At 32.4% G+C, this 19,412-nt stretch overlaps 4 protein-coding genes across 5 annotated transcripts; 3 read left to right on the forward strand and 1 right to left on the reverse strand.

Annotated features, from left to right (window-relative positions):
• The first annotated feature begins 2,462 nt into the window (after positions 1–2,462).
• Positions 2,463–4,735, forward strand: LOC108546091 (uncharacterized). 2 transcript variants are annotated; one of them, XM_017898130.1, is made up of 8 exons: positions 2,463–2,762; positions 2,868–3,043; positions 3,131–3,243; positions 3,311–3,769; positions 3,838–3,901; positions 3,992–4,166; positions 4,227–4,398; positions 4,473–4,735. In XM_017898130.1, the coding sequence occupies exons 1-8, from the start codon at positions 2,475–2,477 to the stop codon at positions 4,733–4,735; spliced, it is 1,710 nt and encodes a 569-aa protein (XP_017753619.1). In that variant the 5' UTR covers positions 2,463–2,474. The 2 variants fall into 2 exon arrangements, with proteins under 2 accessions (XP_017753619.1, XP_017753548.1); XM_017898059.1 differs by having other exon boundaries at positions 2,466–2,762; positions 3,841–3,901.
• A 1,545-nt stretch (positions 4,736–6,280) lies between these two features.
• LOC108546231 (uncharacterized) lies at positions 6,281–7,817 on the reverse strand. Its single transcript, XM_017898250.1, has 6 exons — positions 7,678–7,817; positions 7,424–7,545; positions 7,202–7,249; positions 6,838–6,989; positions 6,614–6,762; positions 6,281–6,540 (listed from the first exon to the last, which is right to left on the reverse strand). Exons 2-6 carry the CDS (start codon positions 7,529–7,531, stop codon positions 6,365–6,367), a joined length of 633 nt encoding a protein of 210 aa, XP_017753739.1. The 5' UTR covers positions 7,532–7,545; positions 7,678–7,817; the 3' UTR covers positions 6,281–6,364.
• Positions 7,818–8,495: 678 nt separating this feature from the next.
• On the forward strand, positions 8,496–12,237 carry LOC108545606 (shugoshin 2). The gene is made up of 11 exons (XM_017897347.1): positions 8,496–8,522; positions 8,630–8,703; positions 9,129–9,253; positions 9,337–9,479; positions 9,558–9,708; positions 9,782–10,014; positions 10,107–10,167; positions 10,250–10,455; positions 10,532–11,697; positions 11,770–11,901; positions 11,989–12,237. Exons 1-11 carry the CDS (start codon positions 8,496–8,498, stop codon positions 12,008–12,010), a joined length of 2,340 nt encoding a protein of 779 aa, XP_017752836.1. The 3' UTR covers positions 12,011–12,237.
• A 2,828-nt stretch (positions 12,238–15,065) lies between these two features.
• Jra (Jun-related antigen) lies at positions 15,066–16,894 on the forward strand. The gene has a single exon (XM_017897580.1). The coding sequence runs from the start codon at positions 15,769–15,771 to the stop codon at positions 16,579–16,581; it is 813 nt and encodes a 270-aa protein (XP_017753069.1). The 5' UTR covers positions 15,066–15,768; the 3' UTR covers positions 16,582–16,894.
• The last annotated feature ends 2,518 nt before the right edge of the window (positions 16,895–19,412 follow it).

The following is a 19,412-nucleotide window of genomic DNA, read 5'->3' on the forward strand; positions in this document are numbered from 1 at the left end:
TATAATATATATCTATATATAAGTCTATCAATTGTTATTCCACTTAATGTTTTGTTTCTCATAAGTTTGTTTTAACTGTTTCATATTTTATTTGCACGAGTGCCTTAAAATACACCTAACAGTATTTGTCGTATCGTGTTATGTATATCATATAAGATAAAATGAAACTATATATTTCTAATATTCTTGTATAATATATGCATAACATATGCTGCAATTATGAGAACATTAAAAACGTATCATTGCATAATAAGTATAATATAAATAATTTTTCTATAAATATGTACATCGTATTTGTTTTATAGCTTTTACAGTAATTTTAATTAAAAATCACCTAAACAGGTATATTCCTTAAACACCATTATACATATATAAAATAATCTTTATATAGTGGTATACATTAGGAAAAATGTTCTCATGATTGAAGCTCTATTATGCAGGTATTTTATGATATCATTGTGTGTTCTATGTGCCTACATTTTAAGAAACTTATATGCATCTGAAGTTCAAATATGCATAATATTACTTATATACACTTAACATAATAGGAACATACATCACTTGTAGATTGTATGAAAAAAAAAGTATAAAAATTTTTTATAAATACAAATTATTATGTGATAAAAAATTGTATCAGTTTGACTTATATGCTGTGCTTCACAGAAACTTTAGTTAATAAAAATTATTTTGAGTGTTTAATCATGGATATAGTGTATCCATACAAATTAAATACATCAAAAATATAAATGTAGCAATTTATCATATGATATTAGAATTCATTAAATTTGATCATTACAATTTCTTCATCTACATTCAACTACTTTGTTATATCAATTAAGGAACTAAAATATTCTTGAAAAATAAAATTATATCTAGCATATGCCTTATTTAGATGAACATTGGTTTTTTTTTTTTTTTTAGAAAAATTCAATTGTTGACTTCCATTAATATAAATTATTATAAGATAGCACTCATTCAAATATTTTGAGTTGAAAGAATTTATATAAAAAAGAAGTTCTTTTATTCTCTAATGTAGCAATATTATCATTTAGGTTAAAAATTAAAAATTGTTATGTATAACTTAAAAATCGATTTGTTAATCAAATTAATTATAGACATGGGTTTATGCAAACATTTATGAATTAATAAAAAAAACTTTCATGAGTCAATATTATACACCCATCTACCTTTGATTTGTAATTTTTTTATACTTTTAAATTTATATCATCACATATTGGCACCATTTAAATGGGGCAGATCTGTATAGGAAAATAAGTGCAATTGTATATTTTTACAAACTTTACATCTAATCATTCCATCAAAGAATACTAATTTTCAAAATGGTTGTTAGCTGTGCAATTCTAAATTAAATAAATCATTTATACAGTTCTGCTAGTTTTATACACAATGTGTGATTAACATAGAATAAGTGTGTGACATATATTATAATAAGTTATAAATGTGTTTTAGATGTGTAACACTTTTTTAATTTTAACTTCACTAAAATTTCAAAAGAATTTGAATGATAGTAAATATTATAATCAAAGGACATTAATAGTAACGTTCAATAATTATTAAAAATTGCTAAAACAGTTCGAAAAATACTACAAAAATGTTACATATCTAAACACTAGAACCATTCCATAGTTAGAATAAGAGGTTTAATTAATAGAAATAAGAATTGTACGAATCAATAGATTATTTTCTGTTATTGTACTTAGGCTACAGAAGTGTATGCAAAACTCTAGTTGACATATTAAAGAAACAATAAACAGTAAAAATTACCATATACAATGCCTAATTCTTAATCCATGTGTATATCCTTTAACATTTTTTCAATCGCTATTATTTTTTACGTATTCAAGTAATAAAATTATACAATTACCATGGTATATAATTTCTAACGATTATATCTATACACTTACACCATTTGTAATTAGTAACACAATTTAATACATTTAGACCGTTGCAGTTACGAACAAAAATTTAAAGATGCATTCGTTAGATAGTAGCTACCTCTCGTTGTACTTATAATAAACAAATAATTGTTATCGATAATTGATACCATAAAAATTCTTTATTAATTTATTTTTATTATATAATATGAATAAATGAATCAGTTGAAATATACAAATATTTAACAAATTAATTTTATTTATTTTCTCTATAAACATTTTAGGTATTATTTTGTTTTTTTAATAAGTTAAATGAAAACCAAATTTGATTCCTATAATTTGAAAAATTTGAAATTAGTTTCAAAAATTTCATCAAAAAATATTTATATAATTTATAATATTTCTTTTTTATTTTAAATATTTATTAGACATTTTATGATATTTCCTAACATGTTTAGATAACACTTTAATATTATTCTCGAATAGTTAACTAAATTAATCAGATAACATATAGAGTTATTGATTAAAATCGAAAGACTGAAAGCATGCGCGTTTTTCTTGCTTGTAAATGGCAAGAGGATGATGTTTTACAAAGCATTGCAAGTGTTTTTAAATTTTGTTACGATCTTGTTATGTGTATCCGGTGAAACATTAATACAGAAAAATGAAAAACGAACCGGCTTCAGAAACAATTATCAGATGTGCCTCGAGAGTTTTAAGATTCACGAAGATAAAATTATACGAACGCAGGAGTCTCGGGATATGGGAGCTAAATATTTAAAAGAATTCGATGTTAATTCTAGGAAAGAATGTTTGAAATTTTGCTGTGATACAGAAAATTGTGATGTGTTTATCTTTGAAGAAAAGGTATAGATAATTTTATACTAAATAAGTAAATAAATAATAAAGATATTTTTAATTTCTAAATCAGTCATGTTCCATTAATAACAAATTAAATTAAATATTATATAGAAACCTGGAAGTTGTTACCTTTTTCAATGTGGTCCATTGCATGACTTTAAATGTAAATTCACCAATCATGCTAATTATAGTAGCGCAGTGCGTACCAATTATAATACACAAAGCAATTCACAATTAGAGAAAGAAATTAGGATTTCTCAACAAGAACATGAACTGAAATCTCTCAGGTAGGCAATTGTTATTTTGATGTTCTCACTGCTTCAATAATAAAATTTCAGTATTTCATATTTTGTTATTATGTATACATTATATAGAAAATTGGCAGATCCAGCATCAGTTGAATATTCTTTCACAGAAACTCCTGTGAAATTGATTGCAACTTTAGCACCAAAATTATCATTAACAACCTCTTCACCTATTAAACCAGGTAGATACAACTTTAACTTTTATATTTATTATTCTATAAAGCAAAAGAATATTAATAAATTTTTTAGCTTGTAGTAGGAATCAATACGAATGCCGCTCATCTGGAGATTGTATAGCAGTATATAATGTATGTGATGGTATACCACAATGTGCAGATGGATCTGATGAGGCAGCGGACCTTGTATGTCCTACAGAAAAACCAACGATTTCCCCTTCTGTAATCCAAGGACCACAATCAATATTACCTGCAGATATTATGAAATATCAACAAATGGTTGATCAACATAAAGCCCTTGGTCCATTGTATGCTCGTGTTCCAGAAGTTAATCCATGGGAACTGCCTAATTTATCTCACCAAATGATTCCACAACAGCCATTTCTATATCCAGCCCAACAAATGGAAGTATCTCAACTGCATAAAGGTTTTGGTGTCCCTGGATATCAATGGGATTATCAACCCATGTATGATCAAAACAAGGATACTTATAACTCTTTTCATGAACAAGGCAATTTAAATCCTTATGATCGTAAGTAGTACATTTAGTAAAGTATTTCATGAATAAAATGGAAATACACTAAAGTGTTCTATTTGTAGAAGAACAATCACGATTTTTTAATCATAAGGGATTAAGTGTAATAGGGGAAAAAGAAACAGATGGGTAAGATGTTTAGTTGCAATTTAAAAAATATGAAATGTTAAAAATATTAAAATAGTTGCATTTAATTTTGTATTATTTTGAATTGTTTAGTGGTACATATTTAGATGTAAAACATCCATATACGTCACATTTTCCATCATCAAACAGGGGCATATGGCAAAGCAATCAGGTTTATCCATCTCCATCTCCAATATCAAATATGCAACAGAAGCAAATAATTGAGATAGAAAAGAATGTTGTTATTACAACAACACCTCCTTGTAATGTAGGTATATTTTACCATTATAAAATTTATCATAATACTAGTGGTATATTATTTCCTCAGACATCACACGAACAAAAAGATGTTTCACCAAGTAGTAAAGATACTGAAAAAATCAATCAGCAAGAGGATAAACATATAGTACACGAGAAAGAAATTAGTCAAAATAACAAACAAAATACACTAAAGAATGAAATTCCAAAATTCAATCATATTCAAGCAAAACAGCCGAAAGGTGTGCCATTAAATAATGCTATTTTTATTACAAAACTTGATTATGATTAATTTACTTAAATATATTTGTTTTAGAACATAAAAGTGTAATAGTTATAAAAGATCATAATAGAGATCACGGAAGAGATACGATACTTGCGGAACATTTGAAACAAGCAAATGAAAGCGAAGTTCTAAGACCAAGAGGAGCAGTTATATCATTGGCTTTAGGACTTACAATAACAGCTATTACAGCTACTTTAATTGCTTGCCGGTTACGAGTTGTGCGAAGACGTGGAAGACGACACGGTCCATATGCTCATGATGCGGATTATTTAGTAAATGGAATGTATCTTTAAGTGAGTATGAATTTCTTTAGTCAAAGGAGTTTAGTCATTTTTTCATACTATTTTAAATGATATAATAAAAAATTGTTCTGCTTTAGTACTTTGATTTTAAAACAAATTGGAAAACGGAAATATTTCGATTTGTATTTACGTAATTTTTGTTTCATCATTATATGTGCAATATATTTTGTATAAAAGTTGTAGTGAATTTGTATTGAATTTGTGAATGTGCTGTAAAATTTATATATTTACGATGAATATTAAAGATTTTATAAAATGCACTTTTAGTTAATATACATTTATCAAATTAAAAATTTAATTTATACAGTAAAATTTGATTTTTGAAACATGTTGACAATACAAAAGACAAGAAAGAAAAGATAAAAACTTTTGAATAGAATAAATTCTAATATAAAGTGCAATACAGAAACTTGTTTTATAATTTGAAAAGGTTTTGATGGATTTAATATGAAACGTTATGCGAAGGAATGCAATATAGCTTTAATTCATGTAACTTTATTTAAGAAAAAAGGAACTACCAACTTGTAACAAAACTATATTTATATATAACTTTTACAACCATATAATCCATAAAAGTATATATGATTCTTAATAATAAAATCATTGTCCTTAAGATTATAATAATTATTTATCTTCGAAAAAAATTGTTATTTTGTCTTTTTAATGTCTGAATTGCATTAAAACAGCTAGATACCAAAGTATTTGTTCAAAATATCTCTATGAAAAATTGTTTTTATTTCATGTGTATGCTCTAGACGAGGAATACATGTATATATATAAATTCAGCTGATCTATGCTATTTGATATAAAGCAAATATATAAAAATTGTTATATCATTATAATTGTGTCTTATGTGCAGAATTTTTGATATTTAATAGTTTTATTCCAAATTCCTACAATATTATCAATATAACCAAATCTAACCTGTATAAAATTTTAACAAAATAATGGAAGCATTTAAATTATCAACACTTCTTTTACTTAACTATTTTCAATATTATTAATGCAATATGCTAACTAGTAATTTAAAAAAGTTATATTTATAAAGGAAATAGTTTTAAAAATACTTTTACATTAGAATTTTATTAATACTAAATCCCTTAATATAATTTTTACCTAAAAAAATGATCATTTCTTTATTAAAAAACAGTCTTATTTTATTAAAAAAATGCTTATTTTTAGTGTATAACAAGTGCATATTAAACTCTCTTATAGCAAATAGAATTGTATTTAATCAAATTGTATAAAATGTTATTTTTCAGCATATATTTTATCAGTTGTGTATTTGAATAATTTTATTTAACTAATACTCCAATTACTTGGTATATAAAAGAAAAAAAAAAAATATAATAATTGAAAGAAATTTATGCTTTTGTAAAACAAAAGTCTATAAATGTATCTTTCTGTTAACAAATCTTTTCTTAATTATTTTTGTTTGAAAAATAACAACAGAATAAAAGTAATTTCAATTACATGCAAAGTAATGATCTGTACTATTATCAATACTGCAATGACAACAAGTGAAAACTATGGTGTTGTTTATAAATGGGACTGTACGTTTGTTCAAAATGAAATAAACATATCCTTTAATAACCTTGAACTTTGTATTATTGTATTCAACTATGGTCGACCAGTAGCTGTATTTTGCTGTGCTTGTACAAATTCGGCATAATCAATATACCCATCATTATTAGTATCATCCAAATGAAGTATTGGATCTATTAAAGAAATCAATTCATCATCCTTAAATAATTTCTGATTGGTGTTGCCTCCAGTGAGCTCTATATTTCCTTGCTCTGGGTATAAAGAAGTTATTATAATTATTATGCTGAAAGTTAATAAGCTAATAATTAATTAATTTATACATACCATGCCAATGAATTAAAGACTTTATAAGTTCACAACCATCTAATTTATTATTATTGTCAGCATCGTGCATCTTAAAATAATAAAATTGCAGTTCCTGATCTGACATTTTATTGGTATCTATCGGAATCTCCATATGCTCTGCAATATGTCTGTAAAGCATTTTTTTAATAACTATTTGATATATAACTCATTAATGCTAGTGACTTCAGATTTATATAACATACGCTTTTTCATGAACTATGTTGGCAGCATTAAGTAGTGGTTGTGAATGTTCATATCCATGTTGAACTGGTACCTGATTAGTTTGCATATGCTGTTGTTGTATAGGCACTTGTTGAACTGGAACTTGTTGCATAGGTACCTGTCCTGGTTGGAACTTTATAAATTTTAACATAACAATACATAATTATTTTATAACCAATTTAAACTTTATTCAAACATGCAATATGTATAATATGATGCAATACATTATATTATGATTTAATATGGTACATTATATTATATTATATGACGTATTTACAAATGTTTAATGATTAATAATTCATAATTGAAAGATATTAGATATTTAGTATTACTATATGCATCTACCTGTTGTTGAGGAATTTGTTCTGGCATTTGATGTACGTGTGGAACAGGCTAAAATAAATTAAATATAAACTTATCTATAAATAACATAAATATTTTTTCTATGCAATTTAATATTCCATTTTAATATTCCCTAAGTAAAATTAATGATAAAATACAAAATGTTGAATTAGGCATGTATATAATAGTAACCATATGTTTGATTGCCTTAGAGAAGAAACTTACTTGTTGATAATGTTGGGGTGACACTCCTGGTGGAACTCTTTGTTGTTGAGCGTGTATATATTTACAACCGAAAAATCCAATTATAAAAAGCCACAAAGTCCAATTCATCTTGCAATATTTTACTATAAACGGACACACTTATATATTTAAAATACATAAAACAAATAGTATGAACATATCACTACGACCTAACAATATCATATTAAATTTTAAATTATAAAAAACAAAAATAAATAAAAAAATGAATAAAATACCTTGTTTATGTTATACAATATATACAAAGATTAACATGTACGCAAATGTCTTATTCATTAGCAAGACTGAATACCGGATCACGAATTTTAAGGTTATGTTACAAAAGTCATAGACTGACGTGGACAGATATCGTACGTATTACTTTCTACTATACTTCGAACTAGGTGTTCAAAATATAATATAAGATATCAATAAGATAATTTGTTATTAAACATTCATTATTCAAGCTAATATTTATTTGAAATAAACATAATTACAGAATCAGATAAAATAATGTTACTTTTTTAATCTGATAATGCTGTAATAAATTAATGTAAAACCGAAAAACGACATTTTATTTGAAAAATTGAAACCCTGGGAAAAATTAGTAATCTAAATGAATGTAATAGAAGTTATGCTAATTAGGTTTAAATAACAAGAAATTAAATAAATAATCATATCGGCATCATCGTATACTAGGAATTATTTTATAACCAGATAAAATAACATTGTATTTAAATTATCGTTTCAGAATGTATTAACCAATCATTATGCAGTGCAAATTGATGCACTTATAAATTACAATGCATTTTTATCATATACGTTATCTAAAAGAAATATATTTTCTAAGTAAAATTTTTGAATTTCTGGGGAATGTCCAGAAATCTACAAATGGCCGTTGAAGTATTTTTTATTTGTATATATAATTAAATCGGAATGAACAAATTTTAATAACCGAATAAGAAAGTGAGAAAGAATGAATTAAACCTTTATAAGAATATATTCTTATTTTTATTTAAAGTTTAAAATTAAGTAAATACTATTTTGCTTCTAATCAATGAGTTTATCCCGCCGTTCTGAGGAGGTTTGTACTTTTACAATGGCGGATATGTATTGCGCTACTCAACACCAAATTCATGATACGATTGTACTATCTTAAAAAAATCACTGCATAATTTACAACTGTATTAGGTTAAAAAGAAATCACATCACAAAAAAAGTATTCGTAAATTGAAGAATTTACAAAGGTTTAATCGTGTTGTCAGGTATGTACCAAAATTATACGCGGTTTCGTTGATTTTAGCACTAACTTTTGTCTTATACGATTTCAGAATTCAGAAATTTATTCTCCATATTTTTAATTTTTCTTATGTCATTATTTGTATCAAAATAAATATATTAATATATAAAATATTGTGTGTTTAATAACCCATAATTTGAGATACACTATTAACATCTCTTCAAATTTTTATCTTTTAAATAACTAAGTGTATTAAACTTCGGATAAGTAAAAAAATGTATATTTTATTGCTTCTACCGTTTTTGTGTAAGATAAAGTAACGTTTCTTATAAAAACATATATATTAACTAAATTATAAAGAATGTGTAAGATAATTGTCTAATGTAAAATTTCACTCAGTTACCTTTTTGTGAGTTTTGTATTTTTTTGGTATTTTTTTTTACATTTTAGAAGATCAAATAATAAATGGAAAATGCCTCAGATACTAAAACACTTTAAAAGATCACAGAAGAGAGTATTAGTTAAAAGGAGACATTTTTTAACAAATTATCCTGAAATTAAGTTTTATAAGCCATGTAAGTTTAAAAAATATGAAATTTTTAAATCACAAAATATTTTTAATACATTTGAAACTAATAACATAATTTGATTGTTACAGTATGTAAAAAATTGCAAAATAACAACAACTCATTAGCAAAAGCATTGTCTAAAGAAAAACAGGAAAGTCAACTATTATTTTCTCAAAATGTTGCTTTAATTGCAGAGGTACAAGACTTAGGTTTAGCTTGTAATAAACGTGATGTAAGTAAAATATATTATTAGGTATAAAAATATTTTCTGAATGTGTTAAAATCAAATTTATGAAAATACGTTTTTTAGTCTATTATATCAAATGTCTTGAAGAATGCAAAAGAAATGCTTAAAATGCTAGTGACAATGACTGGTTATTTAACAAATACAATTTCATCTTGTCAAGAATTTGCAGACTCTGTTGCCACAAATGTGCAGATGTCTTATAATTCTGCTGAAAGTAAGACCTCTTATGTTATCTTTCATATCATATAAATTTAAAGATAAGTTTCTAGCAAAGAAAATTGTTGCAGAAACAGAATCAATGAAAAGACTGTCAATAAAATCTCCAACTAAAGGAGTAGTGAAGCCTATGGTGAGCGGTTACACTATTACAAAACCCACCATTAATTTAAGTAGAGTAAACATGCAACATATTAATAATCCATCAAACTTAAGTATTATACCAGAGGTAACAACACCCCCTAGAAATGAAGAATTAAATAGTTCAAGGTCTTCTAATGTTTCTGAAAGACAACGTAAATGTGTAAGTATTTTGTAAAACCATTAAATTTAATCAAATTTTTTGAAACATTAAATTATGCCTGAATGAATTAAATACTGTATTAAATACTGTAGAAAAATGGTCGCACATACAGAATGCCTGAAAGATTAATTATTGCTTCACCAAGAGACAGTGGTAGGTTCTTTTAATACAATTCTTATTCCATATAAATTGATTATGACCTTGAAATTAATATAATTTTAATACTTATTTTTAGATGAAAATGAACGAAGGTTAAGTGAGAGAAATAGTAGGCATTCTGGAAGAATGTCACGGAGATTGTCAAAGTCAAAATCAAGATTGTCAAGGAATAGCAGTTCTCGATTTAATATTGAAAATTTAGAACATATAGGGAGTCCCAGAGTAAAGCTTAATGACGTATCGAAATTATTGCAAAATTCTCATAGTATTAATATTCGAATGGTTTGTGTCGTCGATACATTTTTTTTTTGCATAAAATTTATTTTCACGTTAATTTAGTTTTAATTACTATCTATAGCTAACAGAGAGTCAAAATAATCAAGAGATTAATAGCTCAGAAAATAGTGATGGTGTGGCTCTTGAAGATTCTCAGACAGGAATCATACAGGAAACACCACCTTCTGATGATGATTCCAAAGATGATAATGATAAACCAATCGAAAATGAAAGTGAACAAAGTAATAATCAATTAGATACTACAGCTCAACAAGAGAAAGAAAAGGTTAATGAGACAAAACGTCATACAACAAACTGGGAAGATCCTCTTGAAGGACCAAGTTGGTTATTTAACAATTCTCAAGTCGTGCCTTCTTTCACAAGTAAAGACAAAAAGACTGATGATGTAGATGTCTCTAATAATGATATTATGAGTACGATTTTAAATGCAGCAGAATTAGAGGATGTATTCAATAATGAAAAATCTATGGAAGAAATGTCATCATTATCAATGCCAAGTAGACATTCAAGGCATATGAACAACTCTAAAAGCAGTAAACCAATAAATGATGAAAGTGAATCTAATATATTTGAAGAAAATGAAAACAATGATGCATTTTATAATATGAATGTAGTGACAGATACCAATGGAGATGAGTGTACAACTGAGAGTGCATCTACAATGAATTTACCAAATTTTGTTACACAAAGACGAGGCTATTTTGAAAGCGAAGATGAAGATGATTTTACTCTAATGTATGTGCGACAACCACGTAACATGCACTTCGACATAAACGATTTGAAATTGCCAGTTTTAGAACAATCTACTTTGAAGCCGATGGTTTCAGCTGAACCAGAACCAGAAGTAACCACTACACTTCAAAAGATATCCCAAATTTGTCCAATCCCGTCTGTTTCACATAACTCTTTAGATGAATCTGCGTTTAATCAATCTACCGTAAAACTGCCACTGCTGAATAGTAACTATGATGAGAAAGAATTCACGCCATTAAAAAAAAACTTGCAGCAGAAAAAAAAAAGGAAGAAAGCGATTGTAACCCAATCCAATGATATGGTTCAAAATGCATCATCCTTTAGAAAAAGTAATTATCAGAAAAAAAGGAAAAACAAGTTAGTACAGGATCCAAGCACTGTTAAGGTAGTATTACAGAAATTGAACGAATCTGATGTTAAATCTAGAACTCCTTCTCCGAATGAAATACTTTCTCGTGATTCGAATCAGTCTTTGTAAGTGTATTACAATTTGTATATTACGTTACATTAAGTTTACATAATTGTAATTTAACTACTTATATGCAGAAGTCCTGTATCTTCACACGCGGATAACTCGAGTGACTCAGAAAGTAGTATGAGTACCAATAGCACATGTACTTCTAGTCGTCCTAGACGAAAACGAGCTCCAACCAGTTTTTATGAGCCAAATTTGAAAATGTGAGTATTTTGGTTCATTTCGATTTGTGTAAATTGTTTGTATATTTTTGTGAAATTATATTAAACTGTCATTGCTTCTTATTTTAGGAAACTACGAAGGAACGAGTAACTACGCTACAACATTTGTCGGTACACAAAACACAATTGATAAAACACAGTGTTGTGTTTTCAGATTCATCGATATTCTTTTTGATGTAAATAAGTTAATGACGTGTGTGGTGAATGAAGAAGACCTCACAGAAACTAGAAATTAAATTAAATTCATTAAACATCTGTAATCAGTAAAGCAAGTTCACTCCTCGAGCCGTTTTGCTTCCATTGTTGCGCACATTTTTGTTACACCAGTAATTGTTAATTATTTACAGGAAATCGAGAGGCTTTGACGTAGTCATAGCTTTGAATTTTGGCTTCCTCTCGTAGTAATATTCGTATATTATACTTTTTGTATCCTTATCTATGTTTTAATGAATAAACAAGCATTTAAGAACATTTATTTTCGTTTACCAATATACATTTGAACTTGAATTACTGAAATATCGTTTTATTCCCGAATGATTTATTGATTATTCATTTTCGTGAAATCGAAATCTTATGAATTTCAAATGACTTCAAAAATCATTAGTAGATCAAACATCACTATGAAGGCAAAATAGGAAAATTTCACATGTAACGAAACTATGAATCATGAAATAATAAATTCATCGAAAAATATTATTTTCCTTCAGATTAATAATTTTTTGTATAATGATATATAAATCTCCAAGATTATCTTTTCTAATTTTAAGTATCAGATATCGATTAAATATCTGTTGTAATAATCGTGCTCTCCACGAGCTTCATTCTTCATCTTACATGATATATGCATATATTACGTTATATTTTGCAATGTTCCTAAATTCATGTAAAATTATAGGATGCCAGTGGTTGATGATTTAACTGTACATTATAATTATTAAAAACACGAAAGTTACAATTTCTGTAGTGTTTAGCGATTGATGGAACGATTTAAAAACGATCAGTCTTATTGGTAGCGTTCAGAGAGGTCGCATCGGTGCATAAATAAAAAAGTTTGGCTCGGACAAGAAATGTTGCGTATAATAAATTTAACCTTCCCAGCCTAGGTTGACACGACTATAGAGTATTCGGCGTAGAGGCGGAAATTAATCGTTTGTTTAATTTTAAGACGAGAAAGCAACTGTTATTATCATTCCTAGATAAATAGACGACCGATACATGATTTTATTTGGTACTCTATCGACTTAATGAAACCTTCAAAGATAATCAATTGCAATATTTTTCGTATCTTCTGTAATATCATTTCAACGTACACGAAATATACGAATACTTGAAATAAATTATAAAATTCTTTATAATAATTTTCTCAAATTAAAATATTTTTTTAGAATTATCGTTATTTTATTTTCATTAAAATTTGATCTAGAGATTCTCTGTGATAAATATTCGTAATGGTGAACAAAGTTCCATTACTTCAAAAACTGCAATAATTCGTTGCAAGATAATTGGCAGTGACTTAATTGAACCGCTACTGGGTAGCGATCGCAAGGCGTGGGTGTACGCACGCGGAACTTTCTGTTGCTAAAAGTCTAAACTTGAGGTCAACGCTTAATTTGCATAGCCGATATAGCAACGTGTTGTAAAGTTGTTTTTGTATTCGCAGTTTGTGTTTGTGGTACCGTAACGCGTGCAGAAATAAAGAAACCAGCTACCCTAAGACACTCGTGCGATTATACATATTATTTACGTTTATTATGAATATTAAACGAACTGATCGTATCGTTCGATGCAACAGTATTTTATATTTTATTGCAATAAATATGCCCGCTAATCGTAAATATCTTCTTCTTAGAATTCTTTTCGGATTTCATCCGACGTTTCAATTGGTAAACAATTTAGTAGAAGATCAATGGATGTCCAGGCTCACATGGACGTAAATATTTTACCTGCAGTGACCCTTGCTGAGCTGAGACAAGCGACTATTTTCATGTTTTCGTAAACAAGTGACCCGAAAGGGTCTAAAATAATATAGAGCTCTATCTCGGGTAAATTGAAACGTTATTTTCTAGCGATGAGTAAATCAGACGAACTGAAAGTATATTCAATACGATATACCGTTTAATTTACGATCCTCTTTGAAAAAATAAATACCAAACGCGATATTACGTATATTGATTCACAAAGGTTGTTACTGTTCGTATAAAGCAGCTTCGTATTTTGAAAGAAGAGGTGTAACAAATGTTGTACTCGACTTAGAATTCCAATGAATTAGTATTTAATTAAGATTGCGGAACATTTCGCTCAAGATACGAATAGTCGATTATAAGCGTTATGTGGTGAATGCGAGATAGCATGAAACAATCGTGATTGGTGTATTGACTTGTACCACGCTTGATACGGGTTTATGCAATGGTTAGCATTAACACGTTCGTCCATGCAAGTATAATTACGTGCAGCTAGTACATTAAAGCGAAGAACAACAAGGTTACCGATTTCTTCATAAATCTCGACTTAGCAACCTTTTTTTCCCTTTAAATCCTTCTGCACTCATTTCAAATAAATTTTCATCGTTGGAGAAACGAGGAGATACTGAATCTGCGTATAAACGGCTTGGATGTTCTGAAAGGCGAAGCATGAAACAAGCTGGTCTTACAACGCGTGCTACGGGAACATGAAAAACACCCACTCGCGTGGGAGTGGAATAGTAAAGTCCAAGAAAAAAGAAGAAAAAAAAAGTCGCGTACTAGCGCAACACTGAGACATTTAGAAGACATACCAAATCCTTGTGCCGCGAAATACACGAGCGCGATATTTTCGCTGTTCAATAACGCTCGCATCATTTATGCAACATCATAGAGCACCGCTATTATCGAGTCTCGAAAATAACGCGAATTTCAACCAGTAAAAGTGGCGTCTTTAACGCGCGTTCCAGCGTTCAAACTCTCCCTCCACAGGAACAACAATGCGGCAGTGCGCATGCGTCGGCCATTTCCTAGTAGCGCCGATTGTCTAGCCAATGGTGAATGGTGGGTGACGCCAGCGGCAGCCAATCAGCGTTCGTTACGGTGACGACCGAGCTATTTTTAGTGGACGTGAGTCACGGGATATAAGGCTGTACGTTTAGTTGGGTGTTCACAAGTTGTCGAGACATCGTGCTGTGCAGCCAAGTGACATCCGCATTCGGTGTACATTGCAGGCTGTTTTAGAGGTGCACACGCGCAGAACATCACGTTCATCGGATTGCGTGTCGTGAGTCATTGTTGTGTTGACAGTTGAACCAGATCGGTCCTCGTGTCGCCGTCGGTTTTTGAAACCGAGACGGATAGGCACGAGTCGCAACTGTGAGCGACGCGTTTGCAGGCCGCGTAGTCAGTGGACGGAACACACACCTTTTGCGTCTCAACTTCGACTTGATATCGTGGGCCGTTGAAATACGTGGCGAGTGCCGCGGACGTAGTAGGTGATTCCCAAACCGTATTTAGAGTGCGGATCGAACCACTGGCATCTGGTGACGGCCGGCCGTGTGGCAAGTGCGATTAATAAAGAAGAAACTGCAGCGTCGATAAATTTCTTGAACACGGCGGTAGCGCGGTTATGTAACAAGTGAAAAACTAGATACACGATAGTGCTCGGGTTGAAAACGCGAACGCGTTGTGAATAAAACAGAGACGAGCAGATAGACGGAGAGGCAATCGATCATCGAACGTGACCGATCGCGCTTTTCCAGCAACGGTGAGTGTGTGCGTGAGTGTTAAGCGACGGAGTCAGCGATACACTGTGCTCCAGTCGCGCGCCGTTCGTTTTGAGAATCTGTGAACTTTCGATTGACACGCAGTCAGTTTCACGGCACCGATGGTGCGAAGTTCGACAATGGAGCAAACGTTTTACGAGGACACGAGCGTCTACAGCGCCGTGAATCGCGAGAACAACGTGGGCCAGTTGAAGCGTAACCTTACGCTAGATCTGAACGGATGTCAGCGGCAAGGGCCTACAGCGAAGAGGCCGCGATTAGGGCCCCTACCACCGGCTTTGAACAACGTTACGCCAATTTTGAGCTCTCCGGACTTGAACATGTTGAAATTGGGTTCTCCGGAGCTGGAAAAATTTATCATCGCTCAGCAGGATAGTCTCGTGACGAATCTACCAACGCCTACGCAGATTCTGTTCCCGAAGGCGGTCACCGAAGCGCAAGAGTTGTATGCTCGCGGTTTCGTAGACGCTCTCAACGAACTTCATCATTCGGACAGCTCGCAGGAACCGGGTAGCATTCATGGGGCCACGTACACGACTTTGGAGCCGCCGAACAGCGTACAGAGCACGGAATCGTCGGTGAGCCAGGGTCTGGTGCAGATCAAGGACGAGCCGCAGACGGTACCCAGCGTATCGAGTTCACCCCCGATGTCTCCCATCGACATGGAGAATCAGGAAAGGATCAAGCTAGAGAGGAAACGTCAGAGGAATCGCGTGGCTGCGTCCAAGTGCCGCAGGCGCAAGCTCGAGCGCATCTCCAAGCTGGAGGACAAGGTTAAGCTGTTGAAGGGTGAGAACAGCGAACTGAGCGCCGTGGTGCATAGGCTGAAGGAGCACGTGTGCCGGCTGAAGGAGCAGGTGATGGACCACGTGCATTCTGGATGCCAGATCATGACGGTTTCGGGTCAGTTCTGAGCCGACGGTACCGGACGGGACTATCCGACGTGTATTGTTTCGTCTGACGGCGGCTATGGCTGCTTCACCAATCGCGACGATCTTGTTCCCCGTTACCGGAGGCAGAAGCTTCTATTATGGGATATCTATGTCGTCGTCGCTTGTTTACATTGGATTACGTCGTTTTCGATTTCTGGTTGCTTCGTTGTTTTCTGGAAAAGGGGACACGGTGATGTTCGTGCGTGACGGCGTGAGGAGTGGAGCAAGAAGAAGAAAAAAAGGGAGTGCCTTGATGTGTCGGGCGCGAAATAGAGAGATGCCTTTTTTCGGAAAAGGACAAGGAGATAATCATCCGTATATACGTCTCTCTTTGTGTGTGCCCGCTTTACATGCATACGCATGTGAAATGCGTTGCGTGCACGGGTATAGAACGACGGCGTGGAAGGGAGCCATGGAGAATGCGAGAGCAAGAGAGACAGACAGCGCCGAGCCGTACATCGCTGATGAGGAGTAGTGGGGAGAAAAGGATGGAGAAAAAGGAGAGTGGGTGGGACTTCACGGAGAAGAGTGGGACCTCGCGACGCGGTCATTTTGGAGAACCGCGAGTACTGGCGGGAGATTCGAATCTCCCGACCGTTCTTTTAGAAATTTTCCGATCGTATTACACGTATATTTGCCGAGGGAAAGCGATCGAATTGATAATAATTGACGACGGTCGATCGAGCATCTTTCGATTCTCGTTTGTTGTTTGTCTCACGCTCGATGGCTGTCTTTTATGTCCTTTCTACCGATTCTTTATATTGTTCTTTCTTCGAGTTTTCCCTCTGCTCAGAGGATAATAATTCCTCTTTGCATTCTTTGTAATCGATCCATGAAAAACAGTTTTTGTGATCGCCTGCATCGTTTCTTACTATTTTTTTTTCCTTTCTTTTTTCTCATTTTGTAACGAATGCGTGTGTTACTGTATAGTAAGTAAGAATCATCGTCACCGCGAAATCTTCTGGAGAAATAGCTTTCTTTCTTTTTTGTGTACAAGTTTTCTCTCGATTTATCGAGAATCTAGAAAATTCCCGGGATTTCGTGGGAATCGTCGCGATGATAGAAATCGAAACTTTATTCGACGTTCGACGCGGAATAATTCTTCGCCCTTTCTTTTATTTTCTTTTTTTTTTTTTTTTTTTTTTTTTTTTTTTTTTTTTTTTTTTTTTTTTTTTTTTTTTTTTTTTTTTTTTTTTTTTTTTTTTTTTTTTTTTTTTTTTTTTTTTTTTTTCTTTTTTCTTCGAATGATAATCAAAATTGCGTTCGAGGGAAAACGTAGGGTGAAAAGAAAAATGCAGCCGACCATTCACACGTATTCACGCGCAAAGAATAGAAAGATCGGAAAAGCATGTAGGCTAAGAGAATTAATTTTTGGGAGGGACGAATGTGTCGAATGCGTCTAATAAGAGGCGAGAAATGAAGAAACAAGTGCTTTCTATTAATGTTAATCGAAGTTTCTGGTGCGGGAATCGACGAGCTATCGTCGTTCGAAGGTGCTGTAGAAAAATTTCTCGAGCTACGTCGAGTTTCTTTTCCCTTTCGATCGGTTTTTCTTTATTTTATTTCATTTTTCACGATAAGAAAGCGAGCTTACGAAATTCCTCGACGATTTCGCCTTTCCGATTGCGACCGATCCTGCGGCCGTAAACGGAAACGTTCCGATCCCGCTTCGTGATTGGAGAACCGCCATTGTTTTTTAAGGCTGTACAAAATAGGGTAGCGTTTGGAACAGTTGCAGGCGTCGAAATCACCGCGTTTAGAGGCCTTCGTTTCTCGTACTTCGTTACGATTCAACCACGCGTTTTTCGTCGAAAAATTCGAATTTTCGAATCGAATTTTTCTTCTGCTTCCGAGTACGTGATGTTGTAGTAAATCATGGCCACGACGCGACTCTCCGTGAAAGAGCTCCGAATCTTGCTCCCTCTTTCTTCCCCCTCCTCTATTTCCCTTCCCCTTTCAACTTTCTTTTTCGTTTCTTCCGTAGCTTTTAAGCCGGAAACTGCGTGTGATCCCCTTCGGTCCCAGAGACATGTCTTTCCGTGTCTCTGGAACCGTGGTTTCGTCATATGTGCATCTAGTCTTGTCCAGTATGCCCTCGTAATTTATGCGCGCTGCGTACTACTCGCAGATCCGCATAAAACACGAACAGACACATGTAACACGTGCGTAGGTTTCGATTGTGTTACCACGTGCAACGGCGATACTTGCATTTAGGAGGAACGCTTGGGAGAAAAGCCTGTTTTTCTACCCTCTTTCTCCTTTCTCCTCTCTATACGAATATCGATTATCGATGCCCTCTCTGCTCCTCTCTGTTTTCCTCTTTCTTTCCTTCCTTTTCTTCTCTTTCGAATCGAAGAAGCAAGTGGTAACAGAATCGTACGGCGTTACCGTTGTGCCATTACGCAAGGAGTCGCTGTAAAAAACAAGTTTTCTCCCGGAGCGTGGCAACACTTTTGCGAATAGTACAAGGATAATCGTGATCGACGAGTTACGAGATTTCTCAGCGACTTTTCTCAGCAATAATCGAGCAATCGCGAGTCGATACGTTCTTTTATTAGCACCGGTGCGTGTCTAGGTATCTACATAATTTCGTGGCCTCTGATCATGTTCGTCGCACCGCGTAAATGATCGAACGCTTCGAGTTGCACAATTAAATTGTGAAAATCCGACAAGTTGAGCGAGCGAAAGAATAAAATCGGACGACTGAGGGAAGAAACGTGTTCACCGTGGTTGCTCGTTCTTTTTATTACCATAATTCCTGCCTCTCCTTCATACGCCGAGGAGAAATAAGGATTGTCCACGAGAAGGAAGGA

The sequence above is a fragment of the Eufriesea mexicana genome, unplaced genomic scaffold (genome assembly GCF_001483705.2).
Source record: "Eufriesea mexicana isolate 0111107269 unplaced genomic scaffold, ASM148370v2 scaffold4744748261, whole genome shotgun sequence".
Classification (NCBI taxonomy): Eukaryota; Metazoa; Arthropoda; class Insecta; order Hymenoptera; family Apidae; genus Eufriesea; species Eufriesea mexicana.